Source organism: Manacus vitellinus, unplaced genomic scaffold (genome assembly GCF_001715985.3).
Source record: "Manacus vitellinus isolate BGI_N305 unplaced genomic scaffold, ASM171598v3 scaffold_31_pilon, whole genome shotgun sequence".
In the NCBI taxonomy this organism is placed as follows: Eukaryota; Metazoa; Chordata; class Aves; order Passeriformes; family Pipridae; genus Manacus; species Manacus vitellinus.
This window is the reverse complement of record NW_021940379.1, coordinates 3,147,331-3,169,504: the sequence shown is the minus strand read 5'-3', so window position 1 is coordinate 3,169,504 and position 22,174 is coordinate 3,147,331. Positions and strand designations below refer to the sequence as shown.

At 45.1% G+C, this 22,174-nt stretch overlaps 2 protein-coding genes across 3 annotated transcripts in view; one reads left to right on the top strand and one right to left on the bottom strand.

Annotated features, from left to right (window-relative positions):
• Positions 1-678: 678 nt before the first annotated feature.
• TMEM120B (transmembrane protein 120B) lies at positions 679-10,432 on the top strand. Its single transcript, XM_029961214.1, has 12 exons — positions 679-759; positions 2,650-2,768; positions 3,729-3,845; positions 4,626-4,685; positions 5,235-5,330; positions 6,391-6,480; positions 7,351-7,416; positions 8,314-8,375; positions 8,627-8,719; positions 9,131-9,195; positions 9,346-9,414; positions 9,630-10,432. Exons 1-12 carry the CDS (start codon positions 679-681, stop codon positions 9,741-9,743), a joined length of 1,032 nt encoding a protein of 343 aa, XP_029817074.1. The 3' UTR covers positions 9,744-10,432.
• Positions 10,433-11,928: 1,496 nt separating this feature from the next.
• The window catches only part of RHOF (ras homolog family member F, filopodia associated), a 26,192-nt gene continuing 15,946 nt past the window's right edge, over positions 11,929-22,174 (bottom strand). For both annotated transcript variants that reach the window (XM_018076270.2, XM_029961089.1), the window contains 4 exons: positions 21,910-21,997; positions 15,224-15,333; positions 14,335-14,469; positions 11,929-12,167 (listed from right to left, as the gene is read on the bottom strand). In XM_018076270.2, coding sequence (XP_017931759.1) covers positions 12,003-12,167; positions 14,335-14,469; positions 15,224-15,333; positions 21,910-21,997 — 498 coding nt within the window. In that variant the 3' untranslated portion in view covers positions 11,929-12,002. The remainder of the gene's footprint in view (positions 12,168-14,334; positions 14,470-15,223; positions 15,334-21,909; positions 21,998-22,174) is intronic.

Genomic DNA, 22,174 nt, shown 5'->3' with positions numbered 1-22,174 from the left:
TACGACCGGCTGTTCTCACTCTGGAGGCTGTTTTAGCCTCTTTTAGGCTGTTAAACAGAACGTGTACACAAGAAAAAAAGTGTGATTTCCAGATTTAGCTCGTTTTCTTAATTAAAAGTCAGTTCAGGTTGCATGTCTGTTAGCAGGAGAGGCTTGGTGCTGGGAGAGACCAGCTGGCGTGGTTTTGTTGGTCACTTGTTTGCTGTGTGTGCTGACTGTCTTCAACCAGCACCTGTCTGACCTAAACCACAGCAAAATGTCAATAACTTGTCCCTGCCTCAGTTTCCCCACCCATGAAAGGAAAGTGGAAATACCTCTCAGTGGAGTGGAAGCTGCTGGTGGCACGAGGTGTAGTTGGCCAGTGATTAGCACTGTAGAGGTAAAAAGCTGGAATAACATCCACGATCAGGGAGTTCTTACGTGTTGCAGAAGAGGGGAACAGAGAGGTCATGATTCTGCTCCAGCTCCACGAGTTGCTGGTGGTGCTTAAATGTGCTTTGGAGGAAGGTCCTGTACTCCTGAACCGGCTTCAAGTCAAACCTCAACTCTAGAGTAAGAAAGTGCTTCCATCTCTATGTCCACTCATACTTGCCCTTGCTCGTGGCTTTCTGAATGCACTTGCAGCATCTCTTGCTCTTGAGGAGCCTGTTTTCCCCAGCAGCAGCTTGACCCCCCTCCATGCCTGCATCTCCTCCTGTCAGCACCCTTTTTGGCTGCCCTGACTCTCATCTCCAGCTGGAAATGCTGGTCCAGGACCATGTAGGAGCTGCTCTTCATGGCTTGAAGGAGCTCTCTGTGGGTATTTCCCAAGGTACTCTGGTCACCCCCACTAAAATGGTCTCCCTTGCAATGCCAGCAGGGAAAATAAATAAATTTTGGTGGTCAGATTTTTTTGCTGTGTTGGGAGCAGTTCTGGTCCCCATGGGGCAAAATGATCTGTGTTTCTTTTGCACTCCTGCCTCGTCTCGTATTTTATAGTTGTCTTGTAAGTCCTGGATCAGGGGCTGCATCTTGGGCTCTGGTTGTAGCTCCTGCCCTGCCGTGCTGGCTGGCACAGGGCCCTGGGGGCTGCACTTGTATTTGGGTGTGGGGGGCTTTGGAGGGGCTGGTGCTGCTGTACAGCAGCACTGAGCATACCCCTGGGGCAGTGGGGACCCATGGGATGGGCTTGGGGACATTCAGGTTTGCAAAGCTCTTCTAACCAGCCACTTCTGCAGATTTTCGTTGTTTGGGTTGCCAGGGCAGCGCCTCATCTCTGAGACAGAGTCAGGGTTGTGGGGTGTTTCAGTTTTGGGGCAGGGATGTGGGAAAAAATGCAAGTTGCTCTGCAACAGTTTATTAATTTAAACCCTGAGAATGAACATGTCACAAGATTTGGATTAGGACCCTGCTGTCAGTGAGTCTCCTTGTAAGCACTGGTCTCTCTTGGCAAATAAATAACCCCACTTGTAGCAAATGTTATGTTCTTCTAAACAACAGTGTCATTTTCAAACCATTATCCTGATGTTTTTGGCTGGGGGTAAAATTTACCAGCTCTCAACTCGCCTATTCGTGTTTTCAATAAATACCTGAACCCTTTTTTGGCAAAGAGCTTTTTACGCCCTTTGAATCAGCCTTTTATAAGATGTTGTTGCGTGACATCTAGAGAAGCAAGATGAGTTACTCTGCAATCCAGGGAGCCCTGAAGTCCTGCCCATACCAACCAAAGCCAAAGTGATCCAGAAATGATGAGAGCTGCAGTACCTGGACATGGTTAGTTTGGTTATTAAGGTCTTTAAATTGGATACTGGAGCTTGTTTTGGTTTGTTCTTGTAAATAACAAACATTTACCAGCTGGATCCTGACAAAGGAGAGCAAAGATTTGGTTTGTGGGGTTTTACCACCATGTTTATGCTCTGGGAAAAGCAGTGGGAATTTTCTGTAGTCACTGAAGTGTTGGCAGATGAAGCAGCTGTGCCAACAGCCGTGTTACCTACGCTGTCTCTTGGCACTAACTCTGCAAACTCTGATTTCTAAGTCATTATAGATCTTACAGTTGGCCCAGAGGTCATTGCTTGGTGCCTGGTGAACCCTTCCTGAGACCTCTTAAACCAGAGTATGGGGCAGTAGGTTGCTTGGACATCCATAGGGTCAGGATGGCAGTGGTGGCCAGGAGGTGCCTAAACCCCCTGACCTGAATTTGTATCTTTTTTCCCCTCCCCTTCAGGTCCACATCATCTTTTTCCCTCCAGATTTAATCTGGCTGTGAAATTGGAGTGCCTGCTCTGTGATTTAGCCACCCATTTGATGGAGATGGATCAGGATCAAATGGAGGATTAGGAGATTGGAGGATTAGGAGATTCAAGGATTAGGGGCTTCATTGCAGGGTGGGACTGGAGTGAGGAGCTCCTGAGTGGGAAAGCTCATTAGAAAGAGGAAATTAGATGAGTGTAGAGAGGATGCTTTTCCTCTTGCAGGACTTTCATCAGTGTCCATTTAAGCCCTGTTGGATCTGTGCTGGTTGGCATCACCCCCTCCTTGCTTGTTTGCAGGGGTGCCTGTTGACTCCCAAAAACCAGGGGTTTGCTTGCTTCCCTTGGAGGGGAGGACCAAATGCCATGAGTAACCTAGAAGGGCTCTTCCTACCAACTGTCTCCTCTTCTCCTGCAGGAAACACACAAAGTTTACAGGCAGAAACTGGAAGAAGTCACCAGCTTGCAGACAGCCTGCAGCAGCTCCATACAGAGGCAGAAGAAGACACTAAGGGATCTGAAGCACAGCCTGCAACGGTAATGGGAGACCTGGAGGGGGGAGGAGTCAGGGATGGGATGTTTCTCCTTCCCAAAGGGCTCAAATGGTTGGATTTTTAGCATTTTAATGTACAGTCTACAGTTAATGTACAGTTAATGTACAGTTGCAGTGCTAAAGTTGCTCCATATTATAGCCAGGTAAAATGTTAATAACTGTATGAGAGATGGAGTCCTGCAAACAAAGGATTTTGAGGGAGCCAGTGTGGGTTTCATCCTTGCAGTGTGTCCCTGCAGCTTTTGGTCTGTGGGTTTTGCCAGGTGAGCAAAGCTTTGCTCCATAGGCTGTAACTGGAGGAGCAACATCAATCCTCAAACCTGGAGGTGTAACTTACCCCTAGGTGGATCTACAGGAGGGAGCTGTCTCTGGCTGCTTGGCTGATCCCCAGGAGCCACAAGCTGAATTCCTGGTGTGCAGGTCTCAGTACAGCGCCTCCAACACCCCGGGCTGCTGGCTCTGCTGCACATTGCTCTCTGTTTTACATTAATTGCTAAAACCACAGTTTGCCAGTAAATCATCAGCTCTGTGTCCTGTTACATCCTGCAGTATTTCATACCTGAAGAGCTGCAGCCTCGGCAAGGGCAGTGTGTGAAACCACACACAGAGTTCCCAAGGTGGAAGGAGTTCCTGCAAAAAAGCACAAAATTCCCAAAGTGCTCTGTTAGGGAAGAGCACACAGTCCTGTCACTGAGCTGATGAAAAGCGAAGCTGATTTATAAACCAGCTGGTTGAGGTAACTTACAGTAGCATAAACCTGGCAGTGAAATAAAGTCGTGGTGAACCAAATGGTGCTGCAGAAATACAGGAGCAAAGTGGGCTGTGGCATCACCTCACACAGTCAGCTTTTTAACAGCGTGGATTTTATGACAACATTATTTTCCCTTTAAATAAAAAGGAGGTGAAAACGTGAACAGGAATATCTTGTTTCTGTGCTCTTGCAGGTGCAAGCCCAGAGCGAGTCCTGAGGAGTTTGCTCTCATTCAGGAGATCAGCAACCAGATCAAGGAGAGGCAGAATGCCTTCTTTGACATGGAAGCCTACCTGCCAAAGAAGAACGGGTACGTGTTCCCTGGGGAGGCACACGCTCCAGGAAGGCTGATTTTTCAAGTATTCTCAGCAGTTTGTTCCTGAAGGATAAGGTGCATGTTGAAGACAGACATGTGAAATTGGATTAGTCATAAATCTCTTGCTGAGCTGCTGTGTCAGTGGTACACAGAATTCATGAGCTGTGAGTGTATGTAAATGCACTGTGTGTGTGGGCAGTGCAGGTTTTCTCTTAAAATGAAAGTAACCTGCATTGGTGAGGGATTGTGCAGTTCACTGTTCCATACTGATGTTTTTCCGGGCTAATTTTTTTAAGGATTGAATCAGCATAAGAATTTTCTCTTTTTTTTTTTTTTTTTTTTTTTTAAATAACATTTTCAACCAACTTTGAATTTATACTTTCCTTCGGGGGGGTTGTCAGGACAGATTTGTGACAATTGTCAAGCGCTCTGCGATGCTGCAGCCCCTCAGAAGTTTCTATCAGAAACTTTTCTTCCAATTCCTCCCTGTTATTTTTGGATTTGGAGAGTGCATGTTACATATCTCGTCCTTAGACTGTAGTGCAGAAAAGGGACCAGGAAAATAAATCTGTTCTTTAACTTCTTGGAAATGCTGACCAATCTTTCCACGTTTAGATCCTCTTCTGTGGTCCATCCCTCCAGTTTGCCTTAATTAAAAACCTCCAGCAAACGTGGCTTTGGCAGAGACATTGTCTCATCAACTCAATCTGGGTCATCCTGTGATGTTCAAATAAAACAACTTACTTGGGTCTGCTCTTGGTTTTTGTCTTTCAGCCTGTACTTGAATCTGGTGCTGGGAAACGTGAATGTAACTCTCCTGAGTAACCAAGCAAAGTGAGTGAGTGTTCCCACACGTGTGATTTGGGTTCCTCTGGGGCCAGCTGTGAGTCTGCACTAAAGTCCAGAGAGGGGAATGGGTTTCTCTCAGATCTGATGAGTGAAATGTCAGGGGTGGGCAAGTTGGACCATGACATGGGAACAAGCTAAGGCTTCATGTAGCTACAATTGAATTTGTCCATCACTTGCTTTTAAGCCCAGCCCAGCCTGTGGTCTAATTGTAAGGGCGGGGTCTTTTTGCAATGAAAAATGGTATTGTGACTTCAGGCATACAATGCTGCAGAAAATGGAGATTTATATGTTTTAAATCTTATCGTGCCAACCCAGAAAGCAGCTGATGGAGTTAAGCCATTGTCTTGCAGCAGAGACAGGCCCTCCCTGCAGGCAGAACTCTGCCTTTCACCCCTCTACTGCTTTTCTAAGTGTTTCAGCAAAATCTCTGTCTCTGGGCTTGGCATGTGGATTTGTGTCTGGTTTGAAAAAAGCGAAGCCCCACTGTGGTCAAACACCCGTTTGTGTCCATAAACAGTGTCTGTTCCCTTCCAGGTTTGCCTACAAGGACGAGTATGAGAAGTTCAAACTTTATCTGACAATAATCTTGTTACTTGGGGCTGTTGCCTGTAGGTTTTTTCTGCACTATAGGTAAGCTGCATTTTTACTTTTAATCAAGTATTTTGAATAAAAATGTGCTGGATTGGAACTAACTTATATCCTGTTGAGGATGGTGAGATGGGCTCTGGTAGTGTTTAGGCTTTGGGCAGTTGGACAGCAGGACACTTTCTGCTCCTCTTCAACTCTAGCAGGGTCTGTATTTTAGGTACTTGTTTTGCCTTTTTAAACTCTTTTGGGAGTCTTTTGTAATTGAGAGGAGTCAAACAACATGTTTCCTGATTTCTTTTTTTTTTTCTGGCATGATGCTGTGCTTGGGAACAAGCAGTTGCTTTTGTACATGGGCGGTCCTAGGGCAGGGACCGTGCTGCAGCTTTGGGTTTGCAAAGGCAGTGAGAGAGGATTTGCATGAAATAATCAGACCTGAAACGTTATCTCCAGGTTGTGATAAGTGTCTGAGCACCAACAAGCTTCCAGTATTTAATGTTGCTTAAAAACCAGGAAGATGTTGGAGCCAGACACTTCCCTGAGGTCTCTGTGAGTCTGGGTGAATGCAGGATTGTAGCAGGAATGATGCTGCCCTGTACAGAGACTGCCCCAAATCCCCTTAGCTTCAGGAGTTTGCAAATGGCAAAATAAAGTTTTGGTGGGTAGTTTTTTTCCCTTTCAGAGGGTAATGCTCTTCCTTCTTTTAGTTGATTGGATTTATATAGATCTCATGGAAATCTCCTCACTGAATTAGCCTGGAAATGTCTTTCCAAATTGGATCATCCTCTGCTTCTATGGTGCTTTCTCTCCTTCAGAAGGACTTAATGTCATCCCTGCATACCTGCTTATCAGCTCAGGATCTGCAGTGTTATATCACAGGGCACTTCCCAGGGGGGAAATGGCCCTGAACTCTTCAAGTGCTGTCTGTGTGCAGTTCTGCCTGAGGGTTAGAGACGTTCAGGACTGGGGCTTTGTGTCTGTGGCCTCACTTGGCAGGTTTTCATTCACTCAAGGGGAGGAAGGAAAAATAGGGCTTTTTGAAATGTATCTTTACAAGGAACAGGATTTTTTTTTTTTTAACTCTGTGGTTTTTTCTGTTTAACAGGGTGACAGATGAAGTGTTTAACTTTCTGTTAGTGTGGTATTACTGCACGCTGACGATACGGGAAAGCATTCTCATTAGCAATGGGTCAAGGTACAGTGCCACCTGCAAAAAACATGTAGGGCATGAAATGTCCTTAAAAGAAAATAAGAGACAAGTGAGGATTCAGCTTGGCACTGAAGCCAGCAAATATGAGATGCTGATGCCTCTCTGCGGGGTCTTGTCTCCATCCCCCTTCCTGGTTGCTTCCAAGGGCAGATGTGGCCACCTGAAATTTGGGGAGAGAGAAGTTACAGTTCCTAAAAGTCCCCAAGTTCTTGGTCCAAAGTGTTGGATGTTTATGGTAGCTGTGGGGTTTGTAGGTGTGCTGCTTTGTGTCAGAGTTCACACACTTTTGGTCAGAAACACCCCAAATCAATCCATGGCCAAACGCCCGAAATCAACCCACGCTGGCTTAGTTTCCAAGGCAGCTTTGGCTCTGGAGCAGCCCCTCCCTTCTTGATTCTGCTCCACTACAGCCCTTGCTCACTTTACTTTTGTTTTCTGAGCTCCCTTTAGTGCTTGTGTCTGAAAGAACCAGCCACCTCACAGGAAGGCCTTGGAAACATCACTTCCTTCCATGGCAGGGAAAAAAAGGGTGTGTGTGCTGACACTTGTGTGTCATTAGCCATGGAGGTGCCTCCTGCTCCAGGGGCTGCTGCTGCTGGATGTGCTGGAGAGCCCGTGGGAGCACGGGAGACATGCCCTGGTCCTGAGCCTCCCTCCAATGCCATGGATTTGTGCTCCCAACTAAACCACACTGCCAGACAGTGTTCTGCAGCATCCCTTGTGCTTGAGTTGGGCTGACTGTTCTGTTCCCTGTCCCTCCTTCCCAAGTCAGGATCATTTTTGTCCATAAAGCTGGGCTTTGGTGTTGAAATCCATGTTTCTTGTCTTAACTGCCACATTTGTTTTTTTTCTCAGGATCAAAGGCTGGTGGGTGTCCCATCACTACGTTTCCACGTTCCTGTCTGGAGTGATGTTGACGTGGTGAGTCTGCTGTCGCCTGCTCGAGGTGCTTCAAGCCTGTTCCACGGTGTTTATGTCATCTGAGCATTCAAATTCAGCGTGACAGGGAAGCTGTGGCCGCATGGGCTCATGGCAGAGGGTCAGACTTAATATTTGTTTGATGTTACAGATGTTTCCAGTGATAAATACAACACTGCAAGTTTGTATTTACGTTGCTGGTTTAAAAAAAGAAAGAAAGAAACACAAACCTTACAATGTAGCTGGGGTGGTGGTAACAAAGTCTCTGCAAGGCTCCAAATTTCTATCTCTGTAAGTAAGGAAACGAGCAGCACTTTGCTGCTGTAGAGGAAGGACACCACAAAATGAAGGTTTGGTGCCTTTATTAAACCCTGATTACAGAGTCCAAAGCCAAAAATACAGGGGAGTGGTGTCAGACAACCCAGCGATGCACCCCATGGACAGCCCCCATTCAACCCCTCTCATCTTGGGCATGAACTGATTAGTTAATTATTAAAATTTGTTTTAATTATTAGAAATTGTAAGGGGATGATATCATTGCTGGAGCAGAAGATCCCTTGTCCTCCATCTATCCTGAACTGCCCTCAGGATAATGAGCACAACCCCCCCCTTCTCCACCGCTCGGATTCTTGATGTGGATGATGCTGAATGGCTTTGCTGCCTAAAGAAAACTGGGATAATGGCAAAGATTTTTATACATGTGGGAGAGGGGAAAACTAATCAATGAGAGTGTTTTCTGTGTGGCTGTAGCACCTCTCTGGGCTCCCAGTGGGGTGGAATGGGCTGGGTACCAGCTGCTGCTTCGTTTGCTAATGGGATGAGGCTTGGTGGTACAGGGGAAGGGTGTCATGTCACCTGCTTTTAGCAAACTAATGGACCTCCCCTGTGTTTTGCTTCCAGGCCAGATGGACTCATGTATCAGATGTTTCGCAGTCAATTTTTAGCATTTTCAATATTTCAGAGTGAGTATTTCTTACCTTGCTAATTCGCAGGATAAAGTCATTTTGTGTCTTTACATGCTTAGAAGAAAACACTTCTGTTTGGTAAATACTGGAGTATTAAACTGTAGGAGTATAAAGATAGTGTACAAATATGCAGTCTACAAATATAAGCAATAATTAAATGCTCTTGGATTAAATATTATTAAAGTAATTTGATACTTATCATACCCCAGAATAGCCAAAGCAGTAATGTCTTCTCTCTCCTTCTCCAGGCTGTGTTCAGTTCCTACAGTATTATTACCAAAGGGGCTGCCTCTATAGGCTCCGGGCTTTGGGGGAGAGAAACCACTTGGACCTTACAGTGGGTGAGGTTTCCTGCAATGCTTTCTTTGCACAGTTTTGGCACAGGTTTTGAATGCAGTGATAGGGAGGGAGAGGGCTGTGTGGCCTTCGAGAGTGAGCTTTGCAGAGCTGCCCCCCTGCCTTGCTGCCTGTGTCCCAAGGCAGGAAGGAGAGCAAGGTTTTTATCCATCTCCTTAGGTCCTGTGGGTCAGGAGCAGAGGGATCTGATCTCTGTCAGCTTTTGAGGGGGTCAAGATGGAGGTTTTGGTCATCCCCATCTTCATCCTCCTTCCATTATCACACCTTCAAATTGGTTGGTTATTGCAGAGCAGGACAGGAACAGCCCTTACGGGGTGGTCTGGGTGGGGAAGAGCTGCAGCTCCAGTCCTGGCTCTTCTGTGCTCACACTCTGCCTGTCTGTCAACCTTTTCCAGAAGGATTTCAGTCCTGGATGTGGCGGGGGCTGACGTTTCTCCTTCCCTTCTTGTTCTTCGGGCATGTAAGTTGGGCAGTCCCGTTCTCCCCCTGGGTGCAGTGTCACAGCACCACACGAAGGTGCTTCGGATCACACATACCCATGAAGAATGTTCCCAGGGTTTCATTTTTATTTTGCTAGTAATGAAAATGCATTTTTTTTATCCCTTTGCAGTTCTGGCAGCTATATAATGCAATCACGCTTTTCGGACTGTCAAGGCACAAGGAGTGCAAAGAATGGCAGGTGTGTGTTGGCTCTGCTCGGAAAAAGCACGGGGCAGGGGGAGAGGGGGTGTTTAACCACATCCTGAAAGATATTTGGGCATCTGACCCCAATTAAATATTTCAGCATAATGCAGCACAGGGCCTGTTCTATGTCCAGTAGAGTCCAGCAGTGTTGAATATAATCCATGTTGTAATAGTAAAACGTAGTAAATGCAGCTTCTTCTCCCCTCTCAGGTTTTTGTGTTGGCTTTCACGTTTCTGCTGCTCTTCCTCGGGAACTTCCTCACTACTCTCAAGGTGGTGCACACTAAACTCCAGAAAAACAAAGACAAAGTGAAGAAGCTGTGAACCACCCCATTCATAGTGTGCATCCCTCTGCCTGCAGCAGGGCTGGGTTTGGGACAGATCCTGCTAAAGCCCAGCTCGGACAGATGGGCTCGGGAGGACTCATCTGTCCCCGTGTTTGGCAAAGGACTCTGCCAGCACAGACTCAGTATTATCTCAAGCATGGCTCTCCAGTCTGCAGTCCTGCTATTTATGTATATTTAATATAAAACATGTTTGCTTCTGGGTTTTTTTTTTTCTTCTGTATATAGAGCAGCATGCACCTGCCTGGCAAAGCGCCAGCGTTGGGGGAATGTGGGATCTACTGTAATTCCAATTCTGGAATGATACTTAACACTTTCCAGTTTTATTATTTAAATTCTGGTAATTGAATTTGCAAAGGGTTATAAACACTCTGGGTGGATCCAGGAATACAGAGCGAATGCTGTTTTTCAAGGCATTTGTTTAAGGCATATTTTCAGTGGCAATACTAAACCTGTGTGTACTGTGAAAAGAAAGTGCTCATCTTTGTACCATACTGCTGCTATATACACTTTTAAAAAGCCGTTTAAAGAAGAGAAATTCTCTTTAGAAAACAAAATCAAGCAAGCAAAAGGGGTTTTTAAATGGCAGGGAAGTCTGCTATCCCTTTTCCAGGGAGACCGAGTCATCTGTCCAGGCCTGAAAGGACCTAAAATAAACCATTCAATATGCAGCTGCTTCAGCCCCTTTTTAGTAACACACACACTGCCCTTGGGTTGGTTTTGAAACAGCATTCTGGAAAGGGGAGGACAGAAATATTAAATGCTCTCTTCAGATGCTGCACTTGTAAACACTGGTTCAGGAGGGTGGCATGGGACAAACAGTGCCTGCCATCCTGCTAAACTCCTTGTGCTGCTTGAACCTGAACTTGCTCATTAAAACACCCTTGTTTTGGGTGCTGTAATGTCTGTGCATCCTGAGCCAGCTGCAGCACTGAGCTGCCTTAGGCTGTGTCTTCCTCAGTGGGGAAGGTTCCCTCTGAGCCAGCACAGAGCCCAAAGTGGGCACATCCTTGGGCAGTGTCTGAACACGGTGCCCTCCTCCCCCTAAACGTGTTCATGAGGAAACAGGGACACAGCACAGATGGAAGTGGTTCCATCAGTGCTGTGGCTGCAAACAAGCAGAATTGCCTCTGCTGTGTCACTGTCCTGTGGGCATGAGCAGTGAATTGCAATTTGAGTATTTTCAACAACTTTCACACCAGCTGGGCTGCATCTTGTTATGTTGAATTTTGCACACCCTGTGAGGTTTTTAAATCCTTTGAACTCTCAGTTTATGAAATGTAAATTGCTTTATTTTGAGAGTGATGCTGGAACCTGCTCTATCTGAGCAGTGGAGCTGGTTTTGCAGGGGTGAGTAACGTGAGTTCTGCAGCATGAGAAACTCAGATTAAAAACTCTGAGAGATTTCCACTGGAGCTGATGGTAAATGTGGTCACTTCCTGTGCGTTGGTGTTTCAGTTTTGTACTGGGGAAGGTGATGGGTGGCTGTGTTTCTTTTACTGACAAATGTCTTCTTGTGGAGAAAAGGCTGCACAATTCAAGATTTTTCTATAGTCAAACGTGTGCATTATTTCTTTTAATTTTCCATTTTAAGCTCGTAGGGATTCACAAGCCTTAATTAAATCAAAGCGAGCTGAGAGAAGAACAAACAAAAGATTTTTCAAGGATCAAGATCTCTTTACTCTGCATGTAAAATAAAAATGATGGCTTGCTCCAAAAGAGAATTTTTTACCAGCTGCTCATGTAACAAGCAGAGGATAAAGTTGCACAAAATCTGTACAATGTACAGTTATAGTTAAGACAAAACTTCATTTCTGTCTCTTCAAAGGTGCCTGATAAACTGCTTTAAATATCACTACTTCTAAAACGTGGGTTTTCAGCTTTTCTGCTTGAAAAAGACAGCAAACTGTAGCTATAACATGCCACAATTATTTTGCAGAGAAATAAAAAAGCCACTAAGTCATACAGTAGTGGTTGCTGTTCATTGCAATTTAAATAGTGAGTTGTTTGCAGTTAGAAGCAAAAGCCAGATGGGCAAAGGCACACAGCATCAGTTAACTGTGACAAAGAGCTTTGAAAACTTTGAGAACAACGTAACAAAAGTGCAAAAATACTAAAAATAATTAAAATTTTAAAATAAAAATTGTTCTAGGAATACAAACATGTAATGAAAAAAAAAAGGTCTTTAAGGTTAAACTATTTATAAAATCTGAATCACTTGGCTCTTGTGCAGTCCAGATCATAACACTGAGCACACTTTCCTTTTCCTGTGGCGCTTGGCTTTTTTCATGGCATTCAGTGCAATGGTTGTTGCTTCTTTAAAAACATTTTCTATGTTTTCCCGGCATTTTGCTGAGCATTCCAGATAAACCTCTGCGTGAATCTCCTGACAAGCTGCCTCTCCCTGGAAAGAACAAAAAAAAAGGTAAGAAAAGATGTGAATCTGGTGGGTGAGAGAAGGAAAGTGAAATGGGGAGAAAGGGGAATTATTTTGCACATCTTGGTATCATAGGGTCAGGAAGAAAGCAGCTGCCTCTGACTGCAGTGCCAGAGTGAGTGGTATTAGTAATATACTGAAGCACTGTAAATAAACTTGGGGTTTTTCCACTGTGCTGATCCAGAGCCTGGCCTGAGAGTTCAGAGCACTAGAGACTCTTAAGATGCAGAGTCCTGATAGCACAAAAATATTCTCAGTATTGAATTTCTTTAAACTAATTGCTGAGGTAGATACTTAAGTGAGGATAAGATGTCTACATGGCGATATTTTTTTTCAGGCCTGACCTTAACTACTCTGTGATGTCACCTTGAGTAATGAATGTCACATGCAAGAACAGAGTCTGGACTGGTGCCTTGCCTTGTTTTGCTGGTGCACATGCAGGAACCTCGACTTTTGCTCTGAAGCATCACAAGGGCTCAGCCAAAATCCTCATGTACACAAATGGGAGCCTGTGTTTCCCAGCCTCACCCAAATGCATGCAATGGGAACAGACTCGAATCTAAAACATTTCCATGCAATCCTGGCTGTGTGAAATCACTGTAGATAAAACACAGCAATTTCTTACTTTGCTTGTGATCCTTTTATTGTCAGTGCAGGGCCAGCTCCCAGGTTTGAATGCTTGTGAGCCTTTCACTGTGAATTCCAGGTCTGCAACCCATGACTCACAAAGTGCATTTATTCATTATGAGCCCTGGGAGTGGAGTCACTTGAGCACTTGGGCTTCTATAGGGGGGATTTTCTTCATATTTAAGCAGTTTCTCTCCTTCCAGTTGTTTGCAAGCTGCAGTGCTGGCAGAGACTGTTCAGCTCCTCTGTGCCTGGCTTTGGAAGCATCATGTCCTGTGACTCAAGATGCCACCAGCTGTAAAAGACTGAGGTAGTGCATATTTCAGGGGAGAAAAACCAAGTGGGAGGGCTCACAGAGTAGACAAAGTCTGTACATCAGGTGGGCCCTTGAATTTAACTGCATGAAGCCTCAGCAGACTCGCCAGAAGTGTCTGTTGTTTGCCCTGAGCCTCACGTGCAAGGGTGGTGGAGGGAGTTATTCGTGCAAATGAGGGACAGTGTGCAGCTGTTCACTGTGACAGGGTGGGATCTCATCTTGTGTGCAAGGGAGACAAAACTAAAAGGCCCAGCATGGTTTTGTGGTGATGCAGTAGCAGTTTATTTTCCTGCTGTTTAGCAAAAGTGGTGATTCATTCAAGGTCGGAGTGCTCTTGACCTTGTTCCCTGGACATGTGTCTCAAACAGTCCAAAAGCTGCTGCTCTGAGGTGAAAGGAGAAGGATGGCTTTGTAGTTTTAAAAAACAAAAAGAAATGAAAAAGTGGAAGACCAGAGCAAAAAGGTCTTGTGTGACATGGGACAAGCTGTTCCATCACTTCCTCCTGTACCTAGGAGAGGTATACTGGTGATGTAACATTAGTTATTAGTCTCACTGCTTCAAAATACTTAAAAACATCTGATAATATGCAGGGTTTTTAGTATTGCTTTAGAGACTTCAAAAAAGCCTCTCATGTTAGAGAAACCTTGCAGATGTTCTTGCTATTTTCCTTGGAAGGATTTATTTTTAAATAGGGTTTGCAAACCACATTTATTCCAGAACAGTCAGTATATTTAATCTTGTAATGTGTATTCTACCATCTCCAGTCTTTATCCCAACCCTGATCAAAGCACCAGTGATGGCTGCAATGTAGGCTAATAAAAATTATGCAGGGAGTCCAGCAAACTTGTTAAGGCTTACAAATTTGTAACAGTAATAACCCAGCTGTGAAAGGAAATAAGAACGACAATAATGAGAATAAAATATGTAGATAGTAGTGTCCTTTCAGAGACCCCACAATATGCAAAATGCTCTTATTTCTCTTTACTTTTGCAGTCAAAATGGTGATTTGGCCACTTCCAAGAAGGACTTACAGAACCCCCTGTTAGTGCTGGCTGCCAGTCATTTCTTTAGCTGGACACTGCAGTCACCTAATTTTGGAGTGTCTGGGATCGTCCTCGTGAGGAGCAGTGCTACTGTGTGTGCTTTATCTCCTGCTAAGGGGCCAGCCCTTTAAACAGCCCTGCACTTACCTGGCTGTAAGTGATGGGTTCCTGCTTGGAAGCCCTGAGCTTGCGCAGCTGCTCCTTGTCCTTCCGAAGGTCCGTCTTGCAGCCGATGAGCACGAGCGGGACCCCTCGGCAGAAGTGGTTCACTTCAGGGTACCACTGGTGGTAGAGAAACAAAACTTTTACATCTGGCTTTGGTTTTGTTTCCTGAAATCAAAACAATAAAGCCGAAGAGCAGAACCAGCGTTTAACATAAGCTGCAATTTCAGAGTTTTGGAGTGGTTTATCCAGTGGTGGGGGCCCAACAGGCTCTGTTTACACTACAGAAATGTTTACAAGTCCTACCCAAAGTCAGCTGCTGTATAAAAACACAGTGGCATCTGTCACTAGGCCAAAATGCTTATTTAACATCTGTTTAAATTCAGACAAGATCCTCTAAAGTCATATTTAAACCAGAATTTGGACCAAGTCTTGCTTTGTTTTGCTGGTACTGTGTACAAGAGCACTAAGTTTTGCTTTGAAGCATTACAGAAATCCCAGTAGGGACAATTGGTTGCTCTCATCTCTCTCCTGTGTTAAATATGCATGTGGTGGAAGTAGACTTGACTCTAAAATGCTCATGTGCACTGTTGGTCGTTTGACATCACTACAGATAAAGCAGTGATTTCACCACTGCTCTTTGATCTTTTTAGTGTGTGTCAACCCCAGTTCTGAGCACTTTTGAGCCGTGGAGAGCTGAGCTCCAGGTCTAAGGTCTGTGACCTGCAGCTCAGCACACCATGAGTGATCTGTGCATCTACACACCCAGGGTACAGGACATTAAAAGCATCAGCATTTTTAATCTGACACCTTGTCATACATCAGGCGTCTGTAATTCATTTAGAAGGCTGAAGCAATTAGGAGAGGCTCTTACCTTGGCTGCTACATTGTCATAGCTAGTGGGGTTCATGACATCGTAACAAATTAACACGACATTTGTGTTCTGGTAAGAAAGAGGTCGCAGCCGATCGTAGTCCTCCTGCCCTGAGACACAGAGAATGGTTTGGATAAAAGAAATCTCTGTCCTGAACAAGCAGTATGATGGGAATATGCACAGACACATACTTGAGACCAAGAACAATGGCACTATAATTGTACAGACTGCAAGTTTTTCATACTTGTAAAATTCCTTCCCTTAAGTACAGGAGCTTCCCCTTCGATGACAAAGCTGATGGTTTACAGTATAAAACACGTAACAGTAATATTAAACCTGCAGAGGTTTTAATAAAAAGCCTGCTTTATCCACCTGCTAAGGACTTAGAAGCAGTTCTAACCATTGATTGCCAAGTTGCTGCTCAAAAGCAAAATCATCAAGAGGAATCTGACGGTTATTGATTAAAACATTTGCAATGTGGCAGTGGCTGCTGCATTCTCCCAAATACATTTGTACATGTGATGCTGTGAGGAGAAGAAACACTGTATTTGCTAGACACAAATGCTGAAGCAGAAAATAGTGGCAAACCTGCTTTTCCCAGCCTGGTGGGATGAGAGGAAGCAGAGGTTACACATGGTGCCTTCAGCTGCAGCAGCACACACAGGGTTGTACGAGCCATGCTTGTACAAGCCATGCTGCAGCATAAGCCAGGCTTAGCTGGCCTTTGAAGCAGGACTCCCCAGCAGATCTTAAGGAATTCTGCTGAAGTCTGGAAAAGCAGGGGGATTTGCCATACTTCTGATTAGGGATATTCTAGCACGTGATGTGACAAGAGGAAGCTGATTTGCTTCAGACCTGTGCTCTTCCCCTTGCTGTACATATGAATGTGCAATAATCACTGTGCTGGGGTCTGGAGGTGTCTTGCTTTGAGAGATTAAGTTCTGGAAAGCAGTAATTCCCAGATATGGTTGGCGGTTCAGGGGAAAACCCCAATCTTTTTCATTTAATGAGGAAGAAAGTCTGTAAGAAGATGTATTTGCCACCTGAATGCTGCTGCTGGATTCAGGTACGTCTCTGTGATGTACTGAATTTCCAAAAGGAGAACTGGGAATGCTGTTCCTTCCCACGATCACCACAATCCACACACAGCCAAGAAACTGCCCTACAGGGAAGTTACACATCTTAAATCTTCCTACTGATATTTCAAACGAAGGGATGTGGAAAATTTCAGTGTGCCCCAACTTTACAGCAACGATTCCTGCCCTGGCAGCCGGCTCAGTCCCAAGTCACTCATCACTACCAACATGTTTGTCTCCAGTCTGAAGAACTGCAGATATCAGAAGGCTGATAATTCCACAATATTTTTCTCCTTTCCTTAATTTAAATGATCAGTTGAGATGCAGATTATTCCAAGGCAATCCCTGCTGGATAAGCCGTTACTCAGTTTGCCTGAGATGTTTGTGAAATGGGAATCTTGGGTTTGCACCACTTTGTATTTGAGCTTCTGCAAGAGCAGTGTGTTCCATGGGGAGGTGTGGAACAAAGAGGGTTTGATTCCTCAAGGTTTAATCCAGAAATAATTGACAAAATTATGCATGTTGTATAAACAGAGCAAAGACCATACTGCTTATCCCTTCTTATTCTCCCAATCCATCTACTTGTTTGCAACCGATTTACCATTTTACTGCCGAGATAATCCTCTAAATGCATTAAACACATCATGCACCAAACTTTTTTTCCCCTCCTAACTTCCTCTAGTGTTGTGTATGGTTGTCCCTGTTCAAGTTCAGGCCTCTCAGCTTTCAGCAACGTAGCTTATAAAATCAAAAGGTCCTCCAAGTTGTTGTTGGCAATTTGTGAGGTGGGCAGGACTGTCCCCTTGGGAGAAACACACTCATTTGCTTGGAATCAGAACATACAGCTAAATTCATACTCTCCTGGATGAAAAAGAGAGCATGAAAAGATGCTGAAAAAGCATCTTCAGTGATGTGATTTATGTTGTATTTCAAGTCAAGAACTATAGATATGCCCTGGTGAACTGTTCCTTCACCTTCAAATGCAGCTGTGCAGTTATGGGGGTTATAAAGCAAACTGAGACAACAAATGCATGAGAAAATGCTGCTGTACAAAACACACCTCCATGTGCATTTGGACTGTTGGACACAGAGCACAGAACAAGTCAGAGTGCAGGGACCAGAGGGGGAAGGTGAGGTGGCAATTGCTTCCCTTGTGTCACGGTTGGGTGGTTGCAGCTCACACAGAAGGAGAGGAAGCTGCTCTTTAAGAGCTCAGTTGCAGCTCTTCAGTTCTGAGGATGTAACGGGACCCAGACCAAGCTGTGCCTAAACATAGACATCCCTCTCACTGAAAACAATCCCTTTCACCCCCTGTCCTCAAGTGCGGCTGATGAAATGCAAGAAAGGGCCTGGGAGACTTTTTCTCTCTAAAGCTGCTCAGACTGTGGTCAGAGTTAATTTGGCACAGATTTAAGCCTTCTGCTAGAATAATTTCAAAAAGAAGGAACAGGGCTGAAAATAAGCAGTAACTGAATGTATATGCAAAGCCCCTGTGTGTGCTTCCTCAAACACAGGTACCTGTTTTCTTTCCTCAATTAACAAAAAACACGCTGTGGAGGAGTTAAATATCTGCATATGTGTGAGCACATCTGTGACTCCTCTGCCTTTGTCAATTCAGTGTAGCATCAGAGACTTTGGGGTTTTTTAAAGAAAAAAATCCACCTACCTGAATTCACCTAAAATTTGCTAATTCTTTTCAAAGCTCCCACTCCTGTATTCCTCTGGGAGATGCTGCATAACCCACATCACTGCAGTCAGGCCCTGCAGTGGGGTGGGAGCTCAGGGGGTGGGTGAGAGTGAGCAGGAGAAGTGAAACCACAGGTCTTGGTCTCACATGCATGTTCACCTCTGTCTGCTTTTCCTCACCCCTTTGCCAATTCAACACCAAAGGAGTGCCAGCCTGTGTGTTGCTCAGTCCATAAAGGAGCTCAGCATCCATTGCCAGGAGAGGGTAAATGACAGAGTCAAGACTTGACAGGCCAGGAGTGCCCAGTATATGCTGCCCTAATGTCCAGCAGTGCTGTCCAGCTCTGGAGGGTCAGGAATAATGTCACATTCTGCTCCCAGCCCAGCCCAGCACTTCCTACACATGGCCATGCATTGTCTGTACTGTCCCACATTCATTAGGACCCACATGGAACCCTGCAATGGTGAGCCCTCACAGGCACACAGAAATGCACCCAGTCTTCTTTGGTTTGTTATTCCACAGGCTCCACAGGAATGCCATGGTTAGTAGGTTGCCAGCTATGTTTTTTCACTACTCAGTTTAAAAAAAAAATTGGGAAACAGACATTCTTGGCAGGAAGAAAACCAGCAGAAGAGGACAGATAGGGCAGGAGGAGCACACTGCAATCAAAAAGTTGGGTTTTTTTTTCTTATTCAGGCATGACTTCCCTTTCAAAGTTATGAAAACTTATTCTTGCATTCACTGTCTTTTAGAATTCCTCTGAAGGCCTGAGACTGTCGTGCATCTGTCATCGCAGACCTGAAAAACCCCGCTGGAGGCTTTGCCTGTGCTTCCTGTCAGGCAGAGCGAGCACCCACAATGATGAGGCATTACTTCCTCCCCAGCCTCTCCCAGCCCAGCACAGCTCGGTGAAAAAAGTGAGAAAGTCCTGCACTGAGTGGCACCAGGAACTGAGCCTTGTGTCTGAACTGCAGCTGCAGCATGGACACTGCTCCCTTAGTGTGTAAAAATAAGAGTTCATTTACCTCTCAGTGCCTTTGCCTCTGTGGAGCACAGCTCAAAATGGAAACTTTTAACTGAACAAGCAGCTGCAAAGCCTGTTTGCAGACAAGGCAAGTGATATTACAAAGCCTTTATCCATTGCGTATGTGTACCACCAACTTCCTGCAACAGCCAGAGGTGCCTGAGGAGGAAGACAGAGCAGCACAGCAGAAGAGTCTCGCCAAAAATTGTTAGTCTATGATATTTTAGACTAATTCCTTCACTTCACTTGTTACCAAAATTCTCATCAACAAAAAGTAGCTTGAAATGTTTGATTCTTAGGCACTTTGTTTGTGTCCTTCTCCTTCAGAAAGTAGGACAAGCTTAAAGGCTCAAGCTGCACAGGACTTGACAATACAAAGAACTCTTCTAACTTTAAACTGAGCTGAACCCATCTTTTACCTTCCCATGATGCTGAAGAACACACAGCTCTATCTAGTGTTGCTCTGAGCAAGATCCTATAAATACTGAAGTCTTTTCTGCAGTGGGGGAATCCAGTGTTACTTTTTAGAGTAACAGCTTTGCCTTCCCCTCCCTTTCCTCTTCTCTCACTGCACTATTTGAACTTGGAGGACAGGACACAACTCTTGGTCCTAGTCAAACCCTTAAGGAACTCAACACCAGTTTAGTATTATTAAAAACAGGATGGGATTAAAATGTGTGCTCAAGTGAGTCCTTCCTCTAGCATGACTTCCAGTTACAGAAAGATGATGAAAAGCTGCTTGAATTAGAGTCTGACACAGATATGTAACATAAAACTATGTAAACAGCTTTGAAACGGAACCAAATTTCCCCCTCCCAATCAAATGCCTTAACCAAGGTGACAATCTCCCTGCTTTCTTTGCACCTAATCATCTTGCTGTGCCTCACGAAAAGCGAAAGAAATTAAACAGGAAGGGAGGAGACAAGTGTCAGCAGCCTCTAGAAACTTGTAGCCTTGTGGCTACAAGTTTTGGGAGGTGAAACGTTGGGTTTCAAGGTTTCCAAGTGAGAAACGGAAAGCAATTGCTCTTCCGTGGCAACAGTGGCAGCTCCACTTCCCAAAGTGTCTCAGGAGACACAAAATACACCTCCCTGTTCTCCAACGGGGCAGTGCTTTGGTCCAAGACAATTTTTAGAGCTATGAACTAAATGTGGAAGGTACACACTGTCTGCTGGTTACATGCATGAACAGGGAAATTATAGGACGTGAGGTAATGGTTTTAAACTAACAGAGGATAGATTTACAGTAGATAGAAAGAAGAATTTTTACAATGAGGCACAGGCTGCCCCATCCCCGGAAACACTCAAGGTCAGGTTGGACGGGGCTCTGAGCAACCTGATCTAGATAAAGATGTCCTTGTCCATGGCAAGGGGGTTGGATTAGATGACCTTTAAAGGTCTCTTTCCACCCAAACTGTCCTGATTCTGTGATAAGCCACCAGCACCAGGCTCAGAGAGCGTTCCCCGGGCTGCTGGTGGCTGCAGGTCTTGCGCAGAGCTGGGCTCTGTGTGATGCAAGGAGCGAGCACGTAGGTCAGGAGAGAGTTTAGTGCTGCAATCCTGGACCTGCCCTACCTACTGCCATCTCCAGATCCAGCTCCAAAGGCAAATGTTGGAATTTGCAGCATGGTGATTTTTAAATGAGAGCTAGGAACTGTGTGACAGGCAAACACTCCACACCGACAGCAAACAAAACTCGAGAAGTTCTTTGTGTCAACACACTGTGTTAAAGAAATCCCTCTTTGGTTGCTCACACCAGATTTTCAGCCCTTCTCTTTTCCTTTAGGACAAATACAAACCTCTGGCCATTCAGTAGAAGCTACTGCACTCGAGAACAGTAATGTTGACACAAGAAGATACAACAGCAAATTGGGTGCTCATCATCTTACTGTCCTGTAGTAAAAATTAGCAATAAAATTCACTTCTAGATTAAAAGTCTTTAAAATTATCTTTTCAGATACCACATGCAGTATATAAGACAGCAAGTGCATTTTACTGCTATTAAATTGACTGGACTGCATTCGGTTCTTATTTGTCTTGGTGTAAATTTGGAACAACCCCACAGGCTTGAACTGAAACAGATGATTTACACTGAGCTGAAACAGAGCACGTGTCAATTTTAGGGTTCATTTAGGAGTACAGCTGGATAACAGAGTCTGGGAACTTTGAGTGAAGTTGAACACAAACCATTTCACAAGTTCCTCAAATGAACCTGAACAGACTATCAGCATTTTCAAATAACTTTTACTGCCATGGCCTTTTTATTTTGAACACAAACCACCCTTTTTCTCCTTCCCTATTCAATCACACATGGCAGCAGATTAAAATATTTTCCCGGTTGATTCTATTATGCTTTGCATGTGGGAACTGGGTTTTAATACCGCCAGATATGTTTGCTATTTGGTGTGTGTTTCTGAATCAACTGAGTTGTTAAGATAATGGACAAGTCCATGACCAGAGCTGTCATTAGATAAGTGACCCTTTTTTTTCTGTAAAGCACATTTTTGTTTGCAACAGGTAATGGTGGTTGTTTTGTTTGTACTTTAATCTCCAGCAGTCTAAACTGTGATATTATGTTAAAAGTACACTCACAGAGAAGCAATCTGAAAATCTGTCCAGCTTTACAATCTTTAAATATTGGTTTGGTTTAAGTTGACACAGCAAAACCTTCTGGAGAGGAAGAAGGAAAGAAATGGGGGCACACTCACCAGAGCAGCATTTTACAGCAACAAACGCAGTTTCTGGTTATTTGCCTGAAGTTACGAAAGGCCGGGGCCGGGTTTGGGCTCAGTCCCAGGCCGGTGCCCCGGCGCGGTCCCATCCCAGGGCCGCAGAGGAATCGCCTCGGCAGCCCGACTGGGACCGGGGAAATGGAAGGCACAAGGTGAAAAGCCCCTTACCTGCGGTGTCGTACAGGTTCAGAGTCACCTCCTTCTTCCCCACCGTCACGCTCGTCGTGTACTTCTCGAAGACGGAGGGCGCGTATTGCTGCAAAGGGAGGAGAAGGATCGCGATGACCTCAGAGACCTTTTCCAACCTCACTGATCCCGTGGCTCTGAGGAGCGGTTCTGGCGGGCTCCAGGGGCTGGGGCCGGCCCCGGCCGCGGCCCCCCAGCCCCGCGGGGGTGGCCGCCCCTCACCTCGGGGAAGGAGCCCTTGGCGTAC

Bases quoted from the DNA above. Each gene is read 5' to 3' on its own strand.
- TMEM120B (XM_029961214.1), top strand. From the start codon at position 679: ATGCCTGCATCTCCTCCTGTCAGCACCCTTTTTGGCTGCCCTGACTCT. The intron at 760-2,649 runs GTAGGAGCTGCT...CTTCTCCTGCAG, and splicing joins AAATGCTGGTCCAGGACCAT to GAAACACACAAAGTTTACAG. The intron at 9,196-9,345 runs GTAAGTTGGGCA...ATCCCTTTGCAG, and splicing joins CCTTCTTGTTCTTCGGGCAT to TTCTGGCAGCTATATAATGC.